At 32.3% G+C, this 18,158-nt stretch overlaps 2 protein-coding genes across 3 annotated transcripts; one reads left to right on the forward strand and one right to left on the reverse strand.

The window, feature by feature from the left end:
- Window positions 1–692: 692 nt before the first annotated feature.
- LOC108333201 (protein ROOT HAIR DEFECTIVE 3 homolog 1) lies at window positions 693–10,118 on the forward strand. 2 transcript variants are annotated; one of them, XM_017568575.2, is made up of 23 exons: window positions 693–868; window positions 1,130–1,279; window positions 1,396–1,462; window positions 1,538–1,640; window positions 2,017–2,087; window positions 2,246–2,309; window positions 2,406–2,471; window positions 2,590–2,637; window positions 2,730–2,792; window positions 2,909–2,965; window positions 3,146–3,304; window positions 3,391–3,459; window positions 3,549–3,640; window positions 4,633–4,711; window positions 4,950–5,115; window positions 5,194–5,318; window positions 5,651–5,913; window positions 5,984–6,080; window positions 6,174–6,341; window positions 7,490–7,594; window positions 8,082–8,176; window positions 8,865–8,961; window positions 9,459–10,118. In XM_017568575.2, exons 1-23 carry the CDS (start codon window positions 859–861, stop codon window positions 9,696–9,698), a joined length of 2,454 nt encoding a protein of 817 aa, XP_017424064.1. In that variant the 5' UTR covers window positions 693–858; the 3' UTR covers window positions 9,699–10,118. The 2 variants fall into 2 exon arrangements, with proteins under 2 accessions (XP_017424064.1, XP_017424066.1); XM_017568577.2 differs by having other exon boundaries at window positions 693–798.
- Window positions 10,119–11,389: 1,271 nt separating this feature from the next.
- LOC108333362 (EID1-like F-box protein 2) lies at window positions 11,390–13,131 on the reverse strand. Its single transcript, XM_017568781.2, has 2 exons — window positions 12,904–13,131; window positions 11,390–12,260 (listed from the first exon to the last, which is right to left on the reverse strand). Exon 2 carries the CDS (start codon window positions 12,240–12,242, stop codon window positions 11,496–11,498), a length of 747 nt encoding a protein of 248 aa, XP_017424270.1. The 5' UTR covers window positions 12,243–12,260; window positions 12,904–13,131; the 3' UTR covers window positions 11,390–11,495.
- Between the last annotated feature and the right edge of the window lie 5,027 nt (window positions 13,132–18,158).

Here is an 18,158-nt window from a genome sequence, read left to right on the forward strand (position 1 = left end):
ACTAGTTAATTACATAAATGTCATGTTACTTATATTCTGACAATACCGAGATGTCCTTATCATGAAACAAAAATTAATAACTCATACAAAAAGTAATGGAACTCATAAAAAAAAACATTATAATGGCATGACCAAAAGTAAAATATTATCTGAAATTAGGATAAGATAAGGATTAAATGAACTAAAAATAACTAAAATTTATTATGATTAAGAAAAATATATTTTTATATTGTTTATAAATAATAATGGAAAGAGTAATTGTTTTCTTTTACGAGCCAACATTGAAAAAATACAGGTAGGATTAATTTTGTTTACTTAGAGAACATATATGGATGAAAAAAACAATAATAATATGTAGGTAGAAGAACAATATTATAAAAATGAAGTTTTTGACATTATTTAATCTAAAAATAATTTCGAGATTTAATATATTTTATTAATATTTTCAAATTTTCTTACATTGAGAGGCAATCAATTAGGGAAAACTTAAGATATTTGTCTCCTAAGTTATGTTTAATGTAATAGATTAAAGAAGTTGAAAGTGACAAGAATAAGAGAAGAAGGGTTATTCAATCAAAACTTTTTCCAAATTTAAAGATGCATAAAATAGAAAAGATTGTAAAGAATTGTCCACAAAAGAATTTTTTCAAGAAAAAGGGAAAAATGTTTGACACCGTTAAACAAAAATGAAATCTGTGTGTTGTGTTGTATGGCTGAAACAAGAAGACCCAAATGCATTAGGCAGAGACAGTTTGAAGATAGTTTATAAGAACAACAAGCCAAATTGTAAATGATTCTGTAAGATGAGAGATTGCCCTTTCTCTTAACTTTTCCCTTCTTCAAATCCAATCCCGATCCATGCAAATGGGTACATCTCTCATGCATTTTCTGAAATATACTTATCAAAAACTTCTTTTTTAATTTATAATTACAACCAAATAGTAACTATTCCTGCAGCTATAAGGGAGAACAATACAATGTTTTCATCTGATCTTTTTGCATACTTCTCAGTTTTTTAATCAATTTGTTATTCTTTAATATCGATTTGATTTTAGTAATCCTGACCATTTGTTCCGTAGCATGTTTTGAAGGGCAAAATTATTAATCTTGAACTGTGTTTATTATCCAGCATCCCAGGACCATTGTTGTTCCACTCAGCTTCTTGACGGAGATGGTACAATCAACGTTGCCGGAATCGAAAACTTCATGAAAGAAGTTAAATTAGGTGAATGTGGGCTTTCCTATGCCGTAGTTTCTATAATGGGTCCTCAAAGTAGTGGTATATTTTCTATTCTTCGTTATCTCAAGCATATATACATTATAATATACGAAGAGGTGATGAATTCCATTCCTAGCGAAACCATGTTTACCCATTGTCTTGTTTGGTTTGAACAGGCAAGAGTACACTATTAAATTCTTTGTTTAATACCAACTTCAGAGAGATGGATGCATTTAAAGGAAGGCATGTTTTTACAACTCCCATCTATCTCTTAGACCTTGCACATTTAGCAAAGTGGTAAACTGAACTTGTTTTCAGGTCTCAAACAACCAAAGGAATTTGGATGGCTAAATGTGTTGGCATAGAGCCTTGTACACTTGTGATGGATTTGGAGGGTACAGATGGAAGAGAGCGTGGAGAGGTGTTTGCTGCACCTTAACTTACTTTGATCATTGTGATCATGGTTCAGAGTCTGTTGCCTTTTGTCATTTGCATTTTTATTTTATATCATTAACTTCACTGCACACATGTCGATGTGTTTTTATCTCCAGTGAAACATAGTACACCGTACCTTTTTTTTATTATAATTTACAGTACTCTTAATTTTATTTTATTTTTTGGCCATGTTAAATGAGAGGATTCAATTAGCTATCAGATTTATTACATTTATGCATGTTAGAAAGTTGACTATTCTAGACCTCTGGGTCTGCATTTCCTTAGAAAAAATTAGGACAAGGAGAGATTATACTTCTGCCTTTGGTTGTTTCTCCATTATGCTGAAATTGTCTTTCCCTCAGGATGACACTGCATTTGAAAAGCAGAGTGCTTTATTTGCTTTGGCTATTTCTGATATTGTGCTAATAAACATGTGAGTTCTTTCTGGTCTCTTCTTCCTTGGACATATTTACTACAGACTTGTACAAGAAAATTTCAAGTCTGTGTAGTTGCTGTCTTCTTTTAGTTTCCTTTAAGTCAAATTTTCTTTCTCTTGCAACTGATTTTTCCTCCACTTTACTATTTGTGAAGGTGGTGCCATGACATTGGCCGCGAACAAGCTGCAAATAAGCCTCTTTTAAAAACTGTGTTTCAGGTATCATTCAACAGCCGATTAACTGCAGGCAGCATTTGCAATCTTGCGAGTTGTTAATTGTTATTTATCTAATTGGATGCTAGTATTTGCTTTCAGGTCATGATGAGATTGTTTAGTCCACGCAAAACAACATTGCTGTTTGTCATACGTGACAAGACAAAGGTGTCAAAGCAAAAAGCTACACCTTGTTTTTCTAATTCTAAATATTTTCCAGTATTTCATGTTTTTTTATTGTCTGTATATCCTTATTTACTATGTGATTAACCTTTTCCTTTCATAGACACCGCTTGAAAATTTAGAGCCTGTTTTGCGAGAAGATATTCAGAAGGTAAATCAGTCGTGTCACGTTTTTATATGATGTTATTAGAGAGGTATCCAAATTTTTTGTTCACCTTGATTTCTCTACTTTTTACATGGCAGATATGGGACTCTGTTCCTAAACCAGAGGCCCATAAGGAAACCCCATTAAGTGATTTTTTCATTGTAAGATCATCATTCCTTTTTGAATCAGTAAACTTTACTAATAATGTTTGCTTATGCATAGTAGAATTGTATTGGACTTTTATAGTAATTCTTTGCACTTGGATACCAATGACCAGGTTGAAGTTGTTGCTCTTTCTAGTTTCGAAGAAAAGGAAGAACAATTTAAGGAACAGGTGTGAATTGTGCACTAGCTTCCTTCTGATTTCGATGTTGTTGGTATTGAATGACTAGTTATCAGAATGTGTCGGATGTGGCTCACTGTATATACATAGAATTGTATTAGTTTAGCTTTCATAGAGTAAAACAAAGTTAATCCATTTGCTTATGTTATTATTGATTTATTTAAAATTTAGGTTGCCAGCTTGAGGAAACGATTCCAGCATTCTATCGCTCCAGGTGGCCTTGCAGGGGATCGGCGTGGAGTAGTTCCTGCTTCTGGCTTTTCTTTTAGTGCTCAGGAAATCTGGAAAATCATTAAGGAGAATAAGGATCTCGACCTTCCCGCACACAAGGTAGATAAGCAGAGGTTATGGTGCCACTGTTTTTGTTTTACACGTATGTCGATTTTATTAATTATATATGATCTAACCACTTGTAGGTCATGGTTGCTACTGTTCGATGTGAAGAAATTGCTAATGAGAAATATGACCTTCTTGTTTCAAATAAGGTATTTACAATTTCTTTTTGTTTAGTTGTCCAACACCTGACAATCTTAAGTACTAATGCCATGGAAATTACTTTATAATTACTGCTCAGGACTGGTGTGAATTGAAAGAGGCTGTGCAATCTGGCCCTATTTCTGGTTTTGGGAAAAATCTCAATTCACTCCTTACCGCTTGTCTTTCAGAGTGAGTATGGGCTAATTGTATGACATTTTTTGTGGCTCGTTTATTGACTTCCATGCAAATGCCATATTATAAGCTTTCTGCTAAATCAAGGAGCTCTAAACTATTTCTGTTTGGAAATATTAGAGTCTTTGCTTTGTTGTTTGATTGAATCCTTGGTTTTCTTTATAAGTTGTCCTTTGTGATTGGATTGATTATGAATTCAACTTCTGAAACAACCACTTTCCATACGCAAGAGAAATGCTGCAAACAACTACCCTCTTTCTTACTTTCTTGAAGTGAGAAGCCCTTTCGTACTGGGATACATATTACTATTATTATTATTATTAAGATTAGTAGTATTATTATTACTACTTAGAAGTAGATATTAATTACAAAGAATTAAAGACGGCAATAGATCTTTAAACAAGAAAAAGAAACTGAGAGAATATGGACTGATGTCATCAGCGAGGAATGATTTTTGTTGCCCAAGGTAGTCGAAGGAGGATGAATATTCACTTCATGGTGTTATTGTTTCTTACCTCACGGTTTTATACATTCAAGGGCAGTTTTATTGCTATGATGTTACACGGTAACTTAAAAAATAAAATGCAGTTCAAGATAAAATCTCAGAAGTTTGTTGTATTTATGCTGCATTGTTACAAAGCTACAAACAAGACTGAAGAGAAGTACAAGAGATAAAGAGAAAAAGAATGAATATATTATTGGTGAATGAAATGCAAACAGAAAAGAAGAGATTTCTCTTGTTGGCCTTTCCTTTAAAAATGGCTTCCCTTTCTACAACTGAGCTACTCATAATTCCCCAAAGGTATAAATTCAGGATGAATCTTGTTCAACTATTAAAGCTGAGCCCTACTACTAAAACCACCTAACAACTCTATAACTATTTTTTAACTATTTCTTTAGCTTCCAGGGACCTGTCATGCATGTTGAAACATTATATGAAAATGACTTTATTTTTTTGAAGCAAATTGAGATATTTTCTTTTGCCCTAGATATGATGCTGAAGCCAATTATTTTGACGAAGGTGTCAGAACGGCAAAACAAAAGCAACTCCAAGAAAAACTGTTGCAAGTAATTCTTCTTAAGTTCATTCTTGCACAATCATGGTTTGTTATCATTAATTTCATGTAAACATAAATGAAATGGTGATTAGAGAACGAGAAACCAAAATTAATGATATTGAAATAAGGCTAACTAATTAAGATACTGGACTGTTGGTCGTGTTTATTTTTATTGAATGTTTTCGTAGCGTAGTCATAATTCTTAGATCTAAAATGCTGCTTCGCTTAATGCCTTTTCAATTGGTTAGCTTGTCCAACCAGCATTCCAAAGTGCGCTAGGACATGTAAGGTCCAAAGCGTTTGATAAGTTCAAGGCAGCATTTGACAAGGCTTTGAATGGAGGGGAAGCGTTTTCTTCTGCTGCTAATACATGCGTGGAGTCTTGTATGGCTAAGTTTGATGAAGGATGTGCAGGTATTGAGTCATATATGCCTCAGTATGATGAAGGATGTCAGTGAATTACAATTTGACACCAAAATGTTATTCTTGTAGATGTTGTCATTGAAATAGCTGACTGGGATACATCTAAAGTGAGGGAGAAGCTGCGGCGTGATGTTGATGCACATGTCTCATCTGTCCGTGCATCTAAGATATCAGAACTAGTTTCATCATATGAGGTACATGTCTAACATTGTTCATTCATGCTTTATTTTGAGAGAATTTTAGCTCAATGTTTGTGTTGGGCCAAATAGACCAATGGTTGAAATCTTGTAGGTGGCCATTTTAAATTAGAACTAAAAGAGAGTTTCCACTACAGTTATCGGGGAGAAAAAAGGGCAAATTGATGGTTTCGTACAATGTATTTATCTCATTATTTTTCCAATTAATAATGGCCAGTCAAAGTTTATGTGAAGTTTTTTTCTTAGTGATACTTGGTAGAAGTTTGCTGTGTTTATATACGAGATTGGCTGACTTCCTAGGAAGTTTGCTGATAGTAGTACGCTTGCAGGAAAAACTGAAGGAGGCATTATCTGCACCTGTTGAAACTCTATTGGATGGAGCTAATAATGATACTTGGTCATCGATAAGGAAACTTCTTAATCGTGAGACTCTATCAGCTGTTTCTGGGTTCTCTGCAGAACTTGACAGATATGATATGGATGAAGAAACAAAAAAGAGCATGATTGTGACTTTAGAGGATTATGCAAAGGGTGTGATAGAAGCCAGGGCTAGGGAAGAGGCTAGCAGAGTTCTAATCCGTATGAAGGACAGGTATCAACCTCATGCTAAGTTGACTTATTAAGTTCTACATTAGAGGCACTTATCATAAATTTCAATGCAGGTTTATGACATTGTTTAGTCATGATTCTGATTCAATGCCTCGTATTTGGACGGGTAAAGAAGATATTCGAGCCATCACAAAGTCTTCCCGCTCTGAAGTATGATATATAATTAAGATTCACATATTGTTACCGAGTTTCTATTGCCTTTGAGATTGAGATACCCTTTTAACCAAATTTATTCGTTTACAGTGCTTGAAGTTGCTGTCTGTAATGGCTGTACTTCGTTTGGCTGATGCTGATGATATTTATGATATAGAGAAAACATTAACAGTCGCATTGGCAGATTCATCAAGCGATTCTGGTAAAGATAAGAGCATCACGACACTCGATCCACTGGCTTCAAGCACTTGGGAGCAGGTGCAATTTTGTTCTTGCTACATCATATTTGATAAATGATAGATCAGAAATGCAATCTATGAAGATAATAAACAGGTATTTCTCTTCTCCTGATCTGGTATCAGGGTGAGAACAGAACTAGTGGAGCCTGAGTGTATGGAAATAACAGAAAGTGAGAAGGCAAGCTGGTACAAACTGGATCAGAAGTTGATCTGTAATCGAAAGATTGCACGAAACTATTGACCTGAGTCACTCGTCACTTGAGGGATTCTGACAATCCTCTCTATACGACAGTCTATAACACACCACGTACATTACCTTTTCCATCATTTCTTCCAATTTGTTGAGTCTAGCTTGCAAGTTGAACCAAGTTTCTTGCATGTCTTGGTCCTCGCTGCACTGAATCCAATCTTACCTCCATTCTCGTAGATACTGGACACCATTGGCACCTTTTTATCCTATGTGAATGTGTGTCCGCAACTCCTGGACAGAAATCAATACCACTTGGGTATCCGAGGAAGCGGCAAACAAAATACAAGAATAATAGAAATTTACTTAAGATATAGAATAAACAAATACCTAGGTAGTTTGAGAGACCCGACGCCATCCCCACAACAACTTCAAAATCCTGTCTGTTAATCTTCCCCTCTCTATTTATAACCTCCCTATTAATGATTAATGGACTAATTTGTTAGTATTGGTTATCTATTTCGTATTCATTTACAAAGACAATCTCCTCCTCCCAATAATTTCCTTATATTCTTCACTTCCTGCCACTTGAGCTATTTCTCTTCACTTTTGTATTCACATAATCAGCAGGACTTGAGTGTGATTCTGATCCACTTAAAAGTCTTAGAATTAACTCCACAAAACCACTTTGTGAAGTAAAAGTTGTCCTAATCTTATAAGGACTACAACAGTCATATCTCTAGTAAGATAATTTCTGATATTATCTCTGGATTTGCTCTTAAAGTTTAATATTACATGGTCCTTCATTCCTAACATAAATAAAAATGCATAGAAAATTACTTAGTGCTGTCTTGTGAATTGGTTATTGTGTATTTTAGGCTAAAGAAGTTGGTGTTTAGATATCTTGCACGTTCTAATGATTTGGGAATATTTTCTATCCTTGTGACTGAACATTTGTTGTGATTTAATTTTCTTTGAAGGTTCCAACCTCTAAAACATTGATCACACCTGTCCAGTGCAAATCATTGTGGAAGCAATTCAAGACAGAGACAGAATATACTGTCTCTCAGGCCATTGCTGCACAGGCATAAAATTCTCTCCATTCTTTTTATGATTTTCAAGGTTCTTCTATTCATCGGAAACATATTAAAGAAAAATTATTAGAAATACAAATGCTATGAATTTATTTTCGTTAATATCTATTTTAAAGCAGTAGAATAAGTCAACTAGTTTTCGTGTGTGAAAGAAATGGAGCTAGGCTACACTTTTATGCTGCTTGCAGTTGAGGGTAAAGTTGTTGTGTTATGACCTAGAGGTCATGGATTTAAATCCTGAAAACAGTCTCTATCTGCATGTTGGGATTCCCCCGGGTTGCTTATATTTATACCCAAAAGACTGGTCTTTTATGGTCTTGTTTAGGTCCGTGTGTAAAGGTTATATTGTTACTTGCTAACTAGGGGACATAATTGGTTTGATAAACATTATGGATGAATATTATGGGACCATATTGTTTGGTTGACTGATCAAACGTTTTACTAACAAATTGATGATGAAATTTCTTTTCAATTTCAGGAAGCCAACAATCGTAGCAACAATTGGTTACCTCCACCATGGGCAATTGTTGCTCTGCTTATTCTTGGATTTAATGAATTTATGACAATTTTAAGGTGGATGCTAACTTTACCTATTTGATATCTTTCTGACTTCTTCCTTTGAAAGAAAATAAATCTCTGTTTTTGTTCGCTCTTAATCTCCATCTAACTTCTCTGTTCTAGGATGTTTTTGCATGTACCCTAATTAAACTCACTGAAATAACTATTAGGTTGAGCCCCATAAGGAAGCCAGAAGACCAGTTTACCTCATAACAAACTAACTACAACATGCTTGAAAATTCTCTTACTGCTTTCCAACCTTGTGATCAATCAACAACATATATTGCAATCTTCCAAAGAGCTTTGCCCTCTTTACTTGTCCCAAAACCCTCGGGAATGGCATGTGTGGAAGTGCTGCTAACTCGCTAGACACATTTAGCATTCATAAAATACAAAAAAGAGCCCACATTATTGTTACTTATACTGCCTAGCAGTTGAATAGTACAAAATGAGTTAACGGTTTTGAGAACTTACTTCAACACCCTTTGTATTTATGAAGCTACCGGTACTCATTAACGATAAATTGTCAAGGGGTGACTGCACCCACACAAAGAGGAAGTGTACCAGAATAACCTCCATAATTTGTGTTTTACATCAACTATTAAATGGCCATTTTCAAGAACATACCTACAGAAATTTCTTAACTTTTATCCAACTATTTAGTTTAATTGATTTCACCCAAGTTTGCTTTTCTGTATGGCAGAAATCCCTTGTATATAGGTGTCATCTTTGTTGGCTATCTTCTCATGAAATCCCTATGGGTGCAGCTTGACGTTGCGGGAGAATTTCAAAATGGAGCTGTGAGTACCTTTTGTGATTTGTTGTTCATTCTTAGATTTATGATAGTTGTTAGATCTTTCTATCCTGTTTATTAAGTTTGGTTATGAGCTGTAACAATTAGTATCTAGTTCAGCCAACGAACCGTTACCTACTATATTGGGTTCAGCTGTCGGAGTAATTTCAGGGAAGGTGTAGTTCATCTTCACGAAAGATTGTAAAAGATTCATTTTACTGGATATAAAATATGATCTTGATTTTTTTTCATGTAAGATATGTAACATTTCTGGGCTTCCCCTAACATTAGTTTTAGAGAAGAGGTTAGTCAACTCATTGGACATGCCCGTACATGCTTGATTACTTGCATTTACTTATTAAACCTGGTGTTTGCCATATGATTTAAGTCTCTCGTCTTTCGCACTTTTACCAAACCTGGTGTGATAGATACAGTAGAGCATACCATAGTAGCTTGTGTTTTATAGGATGTGTATTGTATCCTAATGTTTTCTTTTTTTTTCAGCTTCCAGGAATCATCTCCTTGTCTAGCAAGTTTATTCCAGTTATCATGAACCTTGTGAGAAAACTAGCAGAGGAGGCACAGAATGCTGCAGCCGGTGACCATAGTGGAAATTCATCAAAACGCTATGAGAGGCCTGTTCCTTCTGGTAGAGTTACATCATCGAGTTCTTCTTCTCGTCTGACTTCTTTGGGTAATCGAACTGACTCAACCGAGTCTATCAGTCCATTAAAAGAAGAGTAGGTAAAGGTAGTTATCTAACTGAAAAGCAAACTATCCTGTTGAAGGGTGGTAGGGTCTGCAGAGTTTTTCCCTGTTCACAGATTTATGACTTGTGATCATTTTTAAAGACATTAAAAGGTATGATTTTTGTGCAAGTGCCGCACATGGGGACTGTTTGTTACGAGGCTCACGTTGAAATACAAGTCTCTTCCAGTTAGGTTCTTTAGTTAATATGGGAAGTTAGGTTGTGAATTTTTTCATACTGGCAGTGCATTCAATCTTGAGTGTAAGAGTTGAATGTGGTCTGAGTGTATCTTTCTGAAAGTTTAATGTTGGAGTCGTGTGTTTATATTAGATTTTTAAGATTTTGACTGATGCAACTGTATGTAAGATCATTTTTCTGCCAAATTGGTTATCATGCAATACGATGTTTAATGTAGTGACTGCTTTCTATCAGCTTGTTTGGGTTCGGCATACTAGACACAGTCTTGTATTGTAAAAAATTTCAGGATTATTTTTTATGCCTGAACAAATAATGACAACAAAATCATGTGGTTAACAAGTACTTGTCGGGCTAAAAGTTAAACTGTAATTTGTAAACATGTCTAGACTATAAACTTAAATAAGGTACAAAATAACTTTTTGAATACTCAAATTGTTCATGTTTATTTCAAGCAAATTGATATTTCAACGAGCCATTGGTTACTCGATAGTTATTTGATAGTAAACTAGATATATAACTTGTGAATAGTTGATAGTTTACTAATTTTGCAACCTTCTTTTAGTTTGATACATTTGATCGGATTTGAAAGCATAATTTTGTTATTAGAGTTTGAAAGTAAAGAGTAACTTGATTAATAGTTTGTTTTGAAAAATTTCTTCACCAAGTTATTTTTGGAAGATTAAAATACGAGAGAGAAAATTAAATTAATTTATACAAATTAAAAGTAAAAATTTACTTAGGAAATAATACAAAAGAGTTAAATTAAATAATATATAAATCAACTTTTATATATACAAACAATTATGGAAACGATTGTCTACACATGTCTAAATAGAAATATTAAAAAAATACTTTTTGACTTACAGCCATGACATAAAAAAAAAGTGATGGATCACACTCCATGATTTATCAGCTTAGACGAAACTGGATAATACACAATACTAGGAAATGTCATCTGGAATTTTTTAACTCTTAATTGTTAGGTTTAATGGTACTTTTAATTTATTAGTCATGACTAATGTGTAATTTTTATTGTCTGATAATTAAAAGTTAGTTTCCCAACTCTTAAATTTTTATTTTATTTTCAAATACTTGAGATTTTACCATATGATTTGAGCTATATGAAATCATTTGAACGAATCGGTGAAATTTTAATATACTTTGGAAACATTTATGATAAGTGAGAATAGGGATTTCAAGGAACAAAAATCTAAAGATTTATGATTTAGATTTTAAGTGGAAGATAAAATGAACATTTGGAGACTATTTTACATAGAGGATATGACTTAATTGTAATAATTAAGGTAATGAAATAAAGTATTTTATTTGAAATCATTGAAAAATCATTCAAAACAATAATATAAAGATATCATGTAAATGTTAATTTTGTTCCCCAAATGTTTGGTTGAGACCACTTTGATCCTTGATGAATGATGGTCTCTGAATTATAGAAAGTGACAGAAAAATTACCCTTGTATGCACAAATAACTTTCCAGCCTCAATTTTCATTTTATATTGAAATAAAAAAAGAAAACATAAACAGGAGAGAAAGTTGTGTTTTACAGATACAAGAAAATAGCAGAGAATGATTTATATTACACCAACTCAGATGCTTCTTCAGAATCAGACAATGGTAACAGGGTGCAGAAGCCAAGCATGTGACCATTTAGGCATACATAATACTCGACACAATCTTCATAGGAACCCAACCTGCAACTAGCACTTTGAGGAATCATATTGGCTTGCAGCATGTTCCACAACTTTGCTTTACAATAAGGACAGACTTCTGTTGGATGGAACTTGGCACTTTTCTTGATAAGCATTTTCTTGACCTTTGAAGCTGAAAATGACTTAAAAACTCCTCGGAAGAACCCTATGTCGCCCTCTTCACCTTGGTCCAGATGCTCGCAAGGATCAGATACATACAAAACATCAGTTCTGCATTGTGGCAAGAGAAAGCTCCTTCCAGATGTTCTAGAAAACCGTGTCTGATAAACAAAATGACCAGGAATGTGAATGTTGGTGAACAAACCACCTTTTTTGCTTCCTGCACAGTAGATAAGCAGCTTCCCTAGGGCTCTCCAGTTCCCATCAACACTGTGACTCCCGCTAGACTGCAGATCAAGCATCATTTTTGGAGCTCTTGTTCGACAAAACTCTTTCCACAGAACTCGTTTGGCAAAATCATCAAACCATTTGCATGCACATGACAGAGCAGCAATTAGCTTTGGATTCCAATTCAAATGATAAAATACTAAGAATATCACATCTTCAGTTAAATGTCCTTTAGTGCATTGACAGCTAGCTGAATGTATGCATCGGTACTGCTTTGCGAGGATCATTCTCTTCACCTGCCAAAACTGGAAGGAAAATCACAAGTTTATGGCAACCCTTTTGTTGGAATACTAACTTTATGCAGATTAATAATTTCAAATTTTCAAAATTACAAATCTGAAGCATATGCCAATGCCATACAAGAATCAATAATTCATCTGTTCAGGTTGATCACTAAAGTACTCAAAGAAAAAGAAAATATAAATACTTCTCCTCCTTCCCTTAATCAGGTATACATGTCACAGACTTCCACGGTACTATTACTTCACCCACTCACTAGTCAACAATTCATAAAACACCATATTCTTCTCCCGATTCCAACCACAATTGGAGCAATATATACACATTATGCTGCATTACCACAAATCATCTCCGGCAACTATGCTTATGAACGCTAGAAAAGGTTCAGGGCATAAACACAATTTTCACTTCCAAACAGTGACATTGCAGTTGTGAATTGTAAAACAGTAGCCCAATCCCAAAAATTTCAGATAGACAAAATTATCGGACACCCCCATAGAGTGCAGGGTGCCCCCAATTCGATATTTAATAGAATCCGCAGTCAATATGAGAAATTTACAACGACCCTCGACTCAGGAATCGCCAAAAGAAATGGAGAGTAAATGGATTATTTGATTGGGGCAAGAAATTCGAAACTTTTCGACTGACCTTAGCCTCAGCTTATTTGATCCGTGACCACCAAACCCTAGAGATATCCAACTGCGCATGCAAATGAAAAGCTGAATTGAAGGATTGTGGAAGCAGAAGCACGCAATTGCAACTTGAGCTTGCTTTTGCTTCAATGGAGGGGCAATTTAGTCCATAAAAGCAGAGAATACTTTGAGGTAGTTGTCTGAAAAGAAAAAACGTGGTAGAACTAAGAACACTTTGGTTGGGTTTATTTTATGTGTGTTCTTGACATGTCTTGTTCGACAAATTATACTCTAAGAAATTATTTTAAAATAATTGTTATTTATTATACAATTTCTTAATAATAAATGTTTTATATATAGTGATACAGGAACTATACTTATAAGTTATAAGGTTACCAGTTAATAGTGTTTTTAATCTCTAGAAAATTATCAGCTTTTTTGTTTTAATTTATAACCTTTGAAATATTAACTTTAGTTTTTTTTTTGTACTTTTTGAAATATCTAAAGTTGGGTAAATATTTCTGTCTAGAACCTTGATTTTTAATTTCAAAGATTTGAATTATATTGCTATCGTGATATATTTTAATTACAATAGTAAGTAACATAATATATTCAATTTGGTAGACTTTAGCTTAAACATGAAAGCAAAATACATATTTCTTCCAATTTAATATATTCTATTTAAGAGGATACTTTTTTGTGTATTATTATTTTTAATCAATAAACTGACCCATTTATCAGCAAATTTTCAAGGATTTAATAAAAAGATTTAGAAAAATAAAACCTAATACATCTGTTTTGCAGGTTTAACTAATACTAGGCAAAACAAAAAGCACCGTTCAGACCAACATAGGAATTTGTTTGCATCTGTCATCAAGTTCAATATAGTCTATAGACAAAGATAAAAAATAATTTACAAATAATCACCTTTTTCAATATATTTAAATAAATTTGAAATTAAATCTAAGTCCAAACATGTTTGGATAAACCGCCAAAGCCGTAGAACTCATAAATATATTTTAGAAACAAATCATTTAAACTATAAAAAACAAATTTTTGAACGAATAAAATCATTTTTATAAAGATTAAAAACAGTTTGTTTGAATTCTTTTTCTGAAACTGATTTGTATTTGACTCAAGAAAAATGTTGTCATCTTAACAAATTTTATTGATTTTCAATTAAAGAATATACTTAAAATTTCAAATCTATTTGTTATATTATTGATTTTTATTGAAATTTAATAATAGACTGTGTCAAATTATAATCTATTATAAAAAATCATTAATAAGATTATACACACATTTTTTATATTAAATATTAAATATTAAATTTGAAAAACTCACATATATTAATTTGTAATTTAAATAACCTACATTCAAACATGGTTTATCTTAATAAGAATTGTTGTTTGTTGGATTTATTGTGTTATCAATATTGTACATCAAAATATTTCACTTTAATTCTCATTTTTAGGATTAAAATATCATTTAGTCATTGTGAAATCACAATAATAAGAAATGAAATTTATAATGAGAAATAAAATAATGGATGTAAGATAAGTAAAAAAAATTATTATGTCAAAATATCATAGTTCCTTAAAGTATTACTTCTAATGGTTTATATATTTTCTCTTCATTTTGATAGGTATAATTTTTTTTAATCATGCATGAATAAATAATATTTTAAATTGTATAATTCATAAAAATATTATAAATTGTGCAACTGAAATTCAACAACGTATTTTGAATTATAAAAATGTATTTTAAATTTTGCAATCTAAAAATGTATCACACTATCAACAATGTCAACATGTTTTTTCACATTATTTCCATAAAATGTCAAAATCTAAAAAAACAACACCACATACATTTTTTAGTATATTTACGAAGTCAATATTTGCTTTTAAATATTAATCAAACAACCAAGATTATTTTTATTATAAATCTCACATTTATTAAAGATAAAAGTTTAAACATAAAAATTTAAAATATATAAATAAAGGTAAACATTACTTCACAAATTAATTTTTGTGAAATTAAATTAATATTGTTATCAAATCATTAATTTAAAGATTGAAGATTGTGCAGACATTTTTGGATATAGACATTCTTAATTTAGTTATGTAAGAGCAAAGTATCTGTATACAAAATATATGAATTAAAATCATAAAATGAATTATAGTTTTAAATAATAATGTTGGAATGTTATCTTCCTACCCAAATAATTGTAATGTTGGTCACTATGAACCCATCACAATTAAGAGTAAGAAACCAACATTGACAAAATGATAGAAAATGAAACTTAGAGAATGAAGATTAAAATAATGGATATAAGGTGGGTGTAAAAATTTATAGCGTGTTAAAAGTATCATGGTCTTAAAATGATGACTTTTACGGTTCAATGTTTTCTTTCTTCATTTTTTATAATAATTTTTTTTTAATTGTACACGAATAAAAAACATTTTGAATGGAATAATTCACAAATATATGGTAAATTATGAAACTCAAATTCAATAAAGTATTGTGAATTGTATAATTCAGAAGTATATTTTAAATTGTACAATCTAAAAATATAGTATACTATCAACAATGTCAAAATGTTTTCCACATTATTATTTCATAATATATATTGTTGATTACATTTATCAAAAATGAAAATTTTCACCACAAAGATTCGTAAACTAAGACCAATCTGCTAAGATATAGAAAAGTACTTAAATTTTAATTATTTCGTGTTATTAGGTTAAGAGTTGTTGTATGGGGACGTATGTAATGTTCTTCTAGAAACAATTTATTAATCTTTATATAACTAACCATACATAATTGTTAAACAAAAAAAATTATAGATCCTTAATTTTTTTTAATACAATTGTTATTATTTGGTCGAACTTAAGATAACGTATTTGATAATGCATATGACATAGTATGTGTATGTTTTTGTTGTTTGGTCATAGATTACTATATATAGCTGTGTTTCAAGCCTTAGTGGTTTTTATGTTGAATTTGTGGACTTTGTGCAAGGAACGTGAACACCATAAATTTCATTCAGTGTTGCGTTAAGGATTGCGACATGGGAGACTGCAAATAAATAAAAACATCACATTCACAAATCTTTGCAAAGATGTTTAATTTTTCACACTTATACAATAAAAAAAGTGGCAAGGATATGATGACATATTACCTCTCAAATCAAATCAATTACTAAGTTTTAACCAAAAAGAGTAAAGTGATCAAAATAAGATCTCCTACCTTATTCTTCTTTGCTAAATATGGATGGAAAGTATAATAATAGAATAATAATAAGATGAGACACTTTTATATATATTCATTTTGACATATAATATATAAATAAAATAATCATAAAAAATAAATTTTTGTATTTAAAATAATAATAATAATAATAAATAGTGTTAAATGAATGTAAAATTTTCATGTGTGTTAAAATATTAAATAAATAACTAAAGTGAGAATATATATAATATATTTTTTTATTTAGTATATATTGGTTAGAGATATCAAGGTGAGTCGTCTATTTTAAGTACAGGATAAATTAAAAATCAATTAATTCAATCTATTTTACTTTTTGTTAAGTGGTACATTTTGTAATTCAATTTTACCTACTATAAATTGGTTTGATTCATTTTTAACACTAAAACGATAAATATTCATCTATCTTATTAAATAGTAGTTGAAATTAAAGTGTTAACTTAACAAATTAACAAATAAATAAATTAAATATTAAAACATTATTCAATCACATATTAATATAAAAAAAAGTCAAACTATATATCAACTTATATAATTAAAAGTAGGTTTAAACCCTCCCTTGGTTCTAATTTCTGTATGAAAATATCAGTTGGGTCATCATTTTTTCAACTGTCTGAATTGGGTCATATTTTTTGTAAAAATGAATACATTTTACCCTAACCGTTAAGTACTTTCTAACGGCGTTAAATATAGCTGACGTGTTTATGCTGACATATATATTGTTTGATTATGTAGAAATTTTATTTAAATTAAAGAATCATGATATGGCTTATCAAAATTGAAGGTGTCAAAGAAGCTTCCAAAGCCCTTCACACCCAGCACTACCATTGACACGCTTCTTGACCTCGAAGCCAAGTCCCACACCGTCTTCGCCTCCGACCCTAACCTCCGCAACCTCTCTCGCATCTCTTCTCCCTCCCATCCCTAATCAATAAACTCCACAAACATAGCGGCTACTTCCCACGACCCCTCCTCCAACACTTACCAAAAATATTGTTGTTCCAGTGACCTGTATTATATCCCAAAAAAATTTCCCTTGTTGGTGGTGTTGGACCCTCTCCTTTCACCTAGGCTTTTCAGACAGCTTTGTTAGGAGAAAAATGCAGGGACGAATGATGAATGAATGAAGGAAGGAAGATGATGCTCTTTTGTTTTTGATTTCTTGGTGGATCGAATTGGTTCTCCAGGATATGAAACCCAAACCAATTAGCATTAATGATAAATCCAATTCGGGAAACTTAACGTTTATGATAAAATTGGAAATTAAAATCCAAATTATGTTTCTGGAATTTAATCCTCCAGAAAATCTCTTTTAAGAACCCTAATTAAAATCTGAAATCTAAATTGGGAAAATTCCCAATTTGAAACCCTAATGCTCCTGAACCCTAAGGAAAATCCAATTTTCTGGTTTTTTCTTCTTCTTGGTTCAGGTCGTGAAGGCACAGGCAGTGACAGTTCGCACATCAGGTCTCGCCATTTTTGGTTTTCGCGTTCTGTTTCTGCTCTTCTTCTCCTTCGGTGCACTGCTCAACCATGACAGATTTAATTCTCTCACAAATGGTGGCAGTGATCGTTCCGTGCGGCATAGCGGTAGCGATCGTTCGGTGCGGCATAGCGGCAACGATCGACGATGAAGGCGCGACGAAGAGGACTCGCTCAATGATTTTTATCTTTTTAATTACCCAATCAATGGTATGTCTGCTAATGACTTGCGTCGACGAAGCTCCGCCAACGAGGTTCATGGGAGAGTGAGTCCAGTGAAGTGGGTGGTGAAGGGAATCTGACCAGATTTGGATGAGCCACGTAAAAAAAATCTTAATTTTAAAAAGAAAAACGGTTAGGGTAAAATGTGTTCATTTTTACAAAAAAATATGACCCAATTGAGACAGTTGAAAAAATGATGACCCAACTGAAATTTTCATACAAAAATTAGGACCAGGGACGGGTTTAAATCATTAAAAGTATTAAATAACTATAACAAAAAAAGTTATAAAAAATTATTGA

This window comes from Vigna angularis, chromosome 11 (assembly GCF_016808095.1).
Source record: "Vigna angularis cultivar LongXiaoDou No.4 chromosome 11, ASM1680809v1, whole genome shotgun sequence".
Lineage (NCBI taxonomy): Eukaryota > Viridiplantae > Streptophyta > Magnoliopsida > Fabales > Fabaceae > Vigna > Vigna angularis.

What these genes read in the sequence shown, in the direction of transcription:
- LOC108333201 (XM_017568575.2), top strand. An exon ending in TCATACGTGACAAGACAAAG is followed by an intron (nt 2,472 to 2,589) that starts GTGTCAAAGCAA and finishes TTCCTTTCATAG; the next exon opens with ACACCGCTTGAAAATTTAGA. An exon ending in ACCTTCTTGTTTCAAATAAG is followed by an intron (nt 3,460 to 3,548) that starts GTATTTACAATT and finishes ATTACTGCTCAG; the next exon opens with GACTGGTGTGAATTGAAAGA.
- LOC108333362 (XM_017568781.2), bottom strand. Translation starts at nt 12,242, where the DNA reads ATGATCCTCGCAAAGCAGTACCGATGCATACATTCAGCTAGCTGTCAA.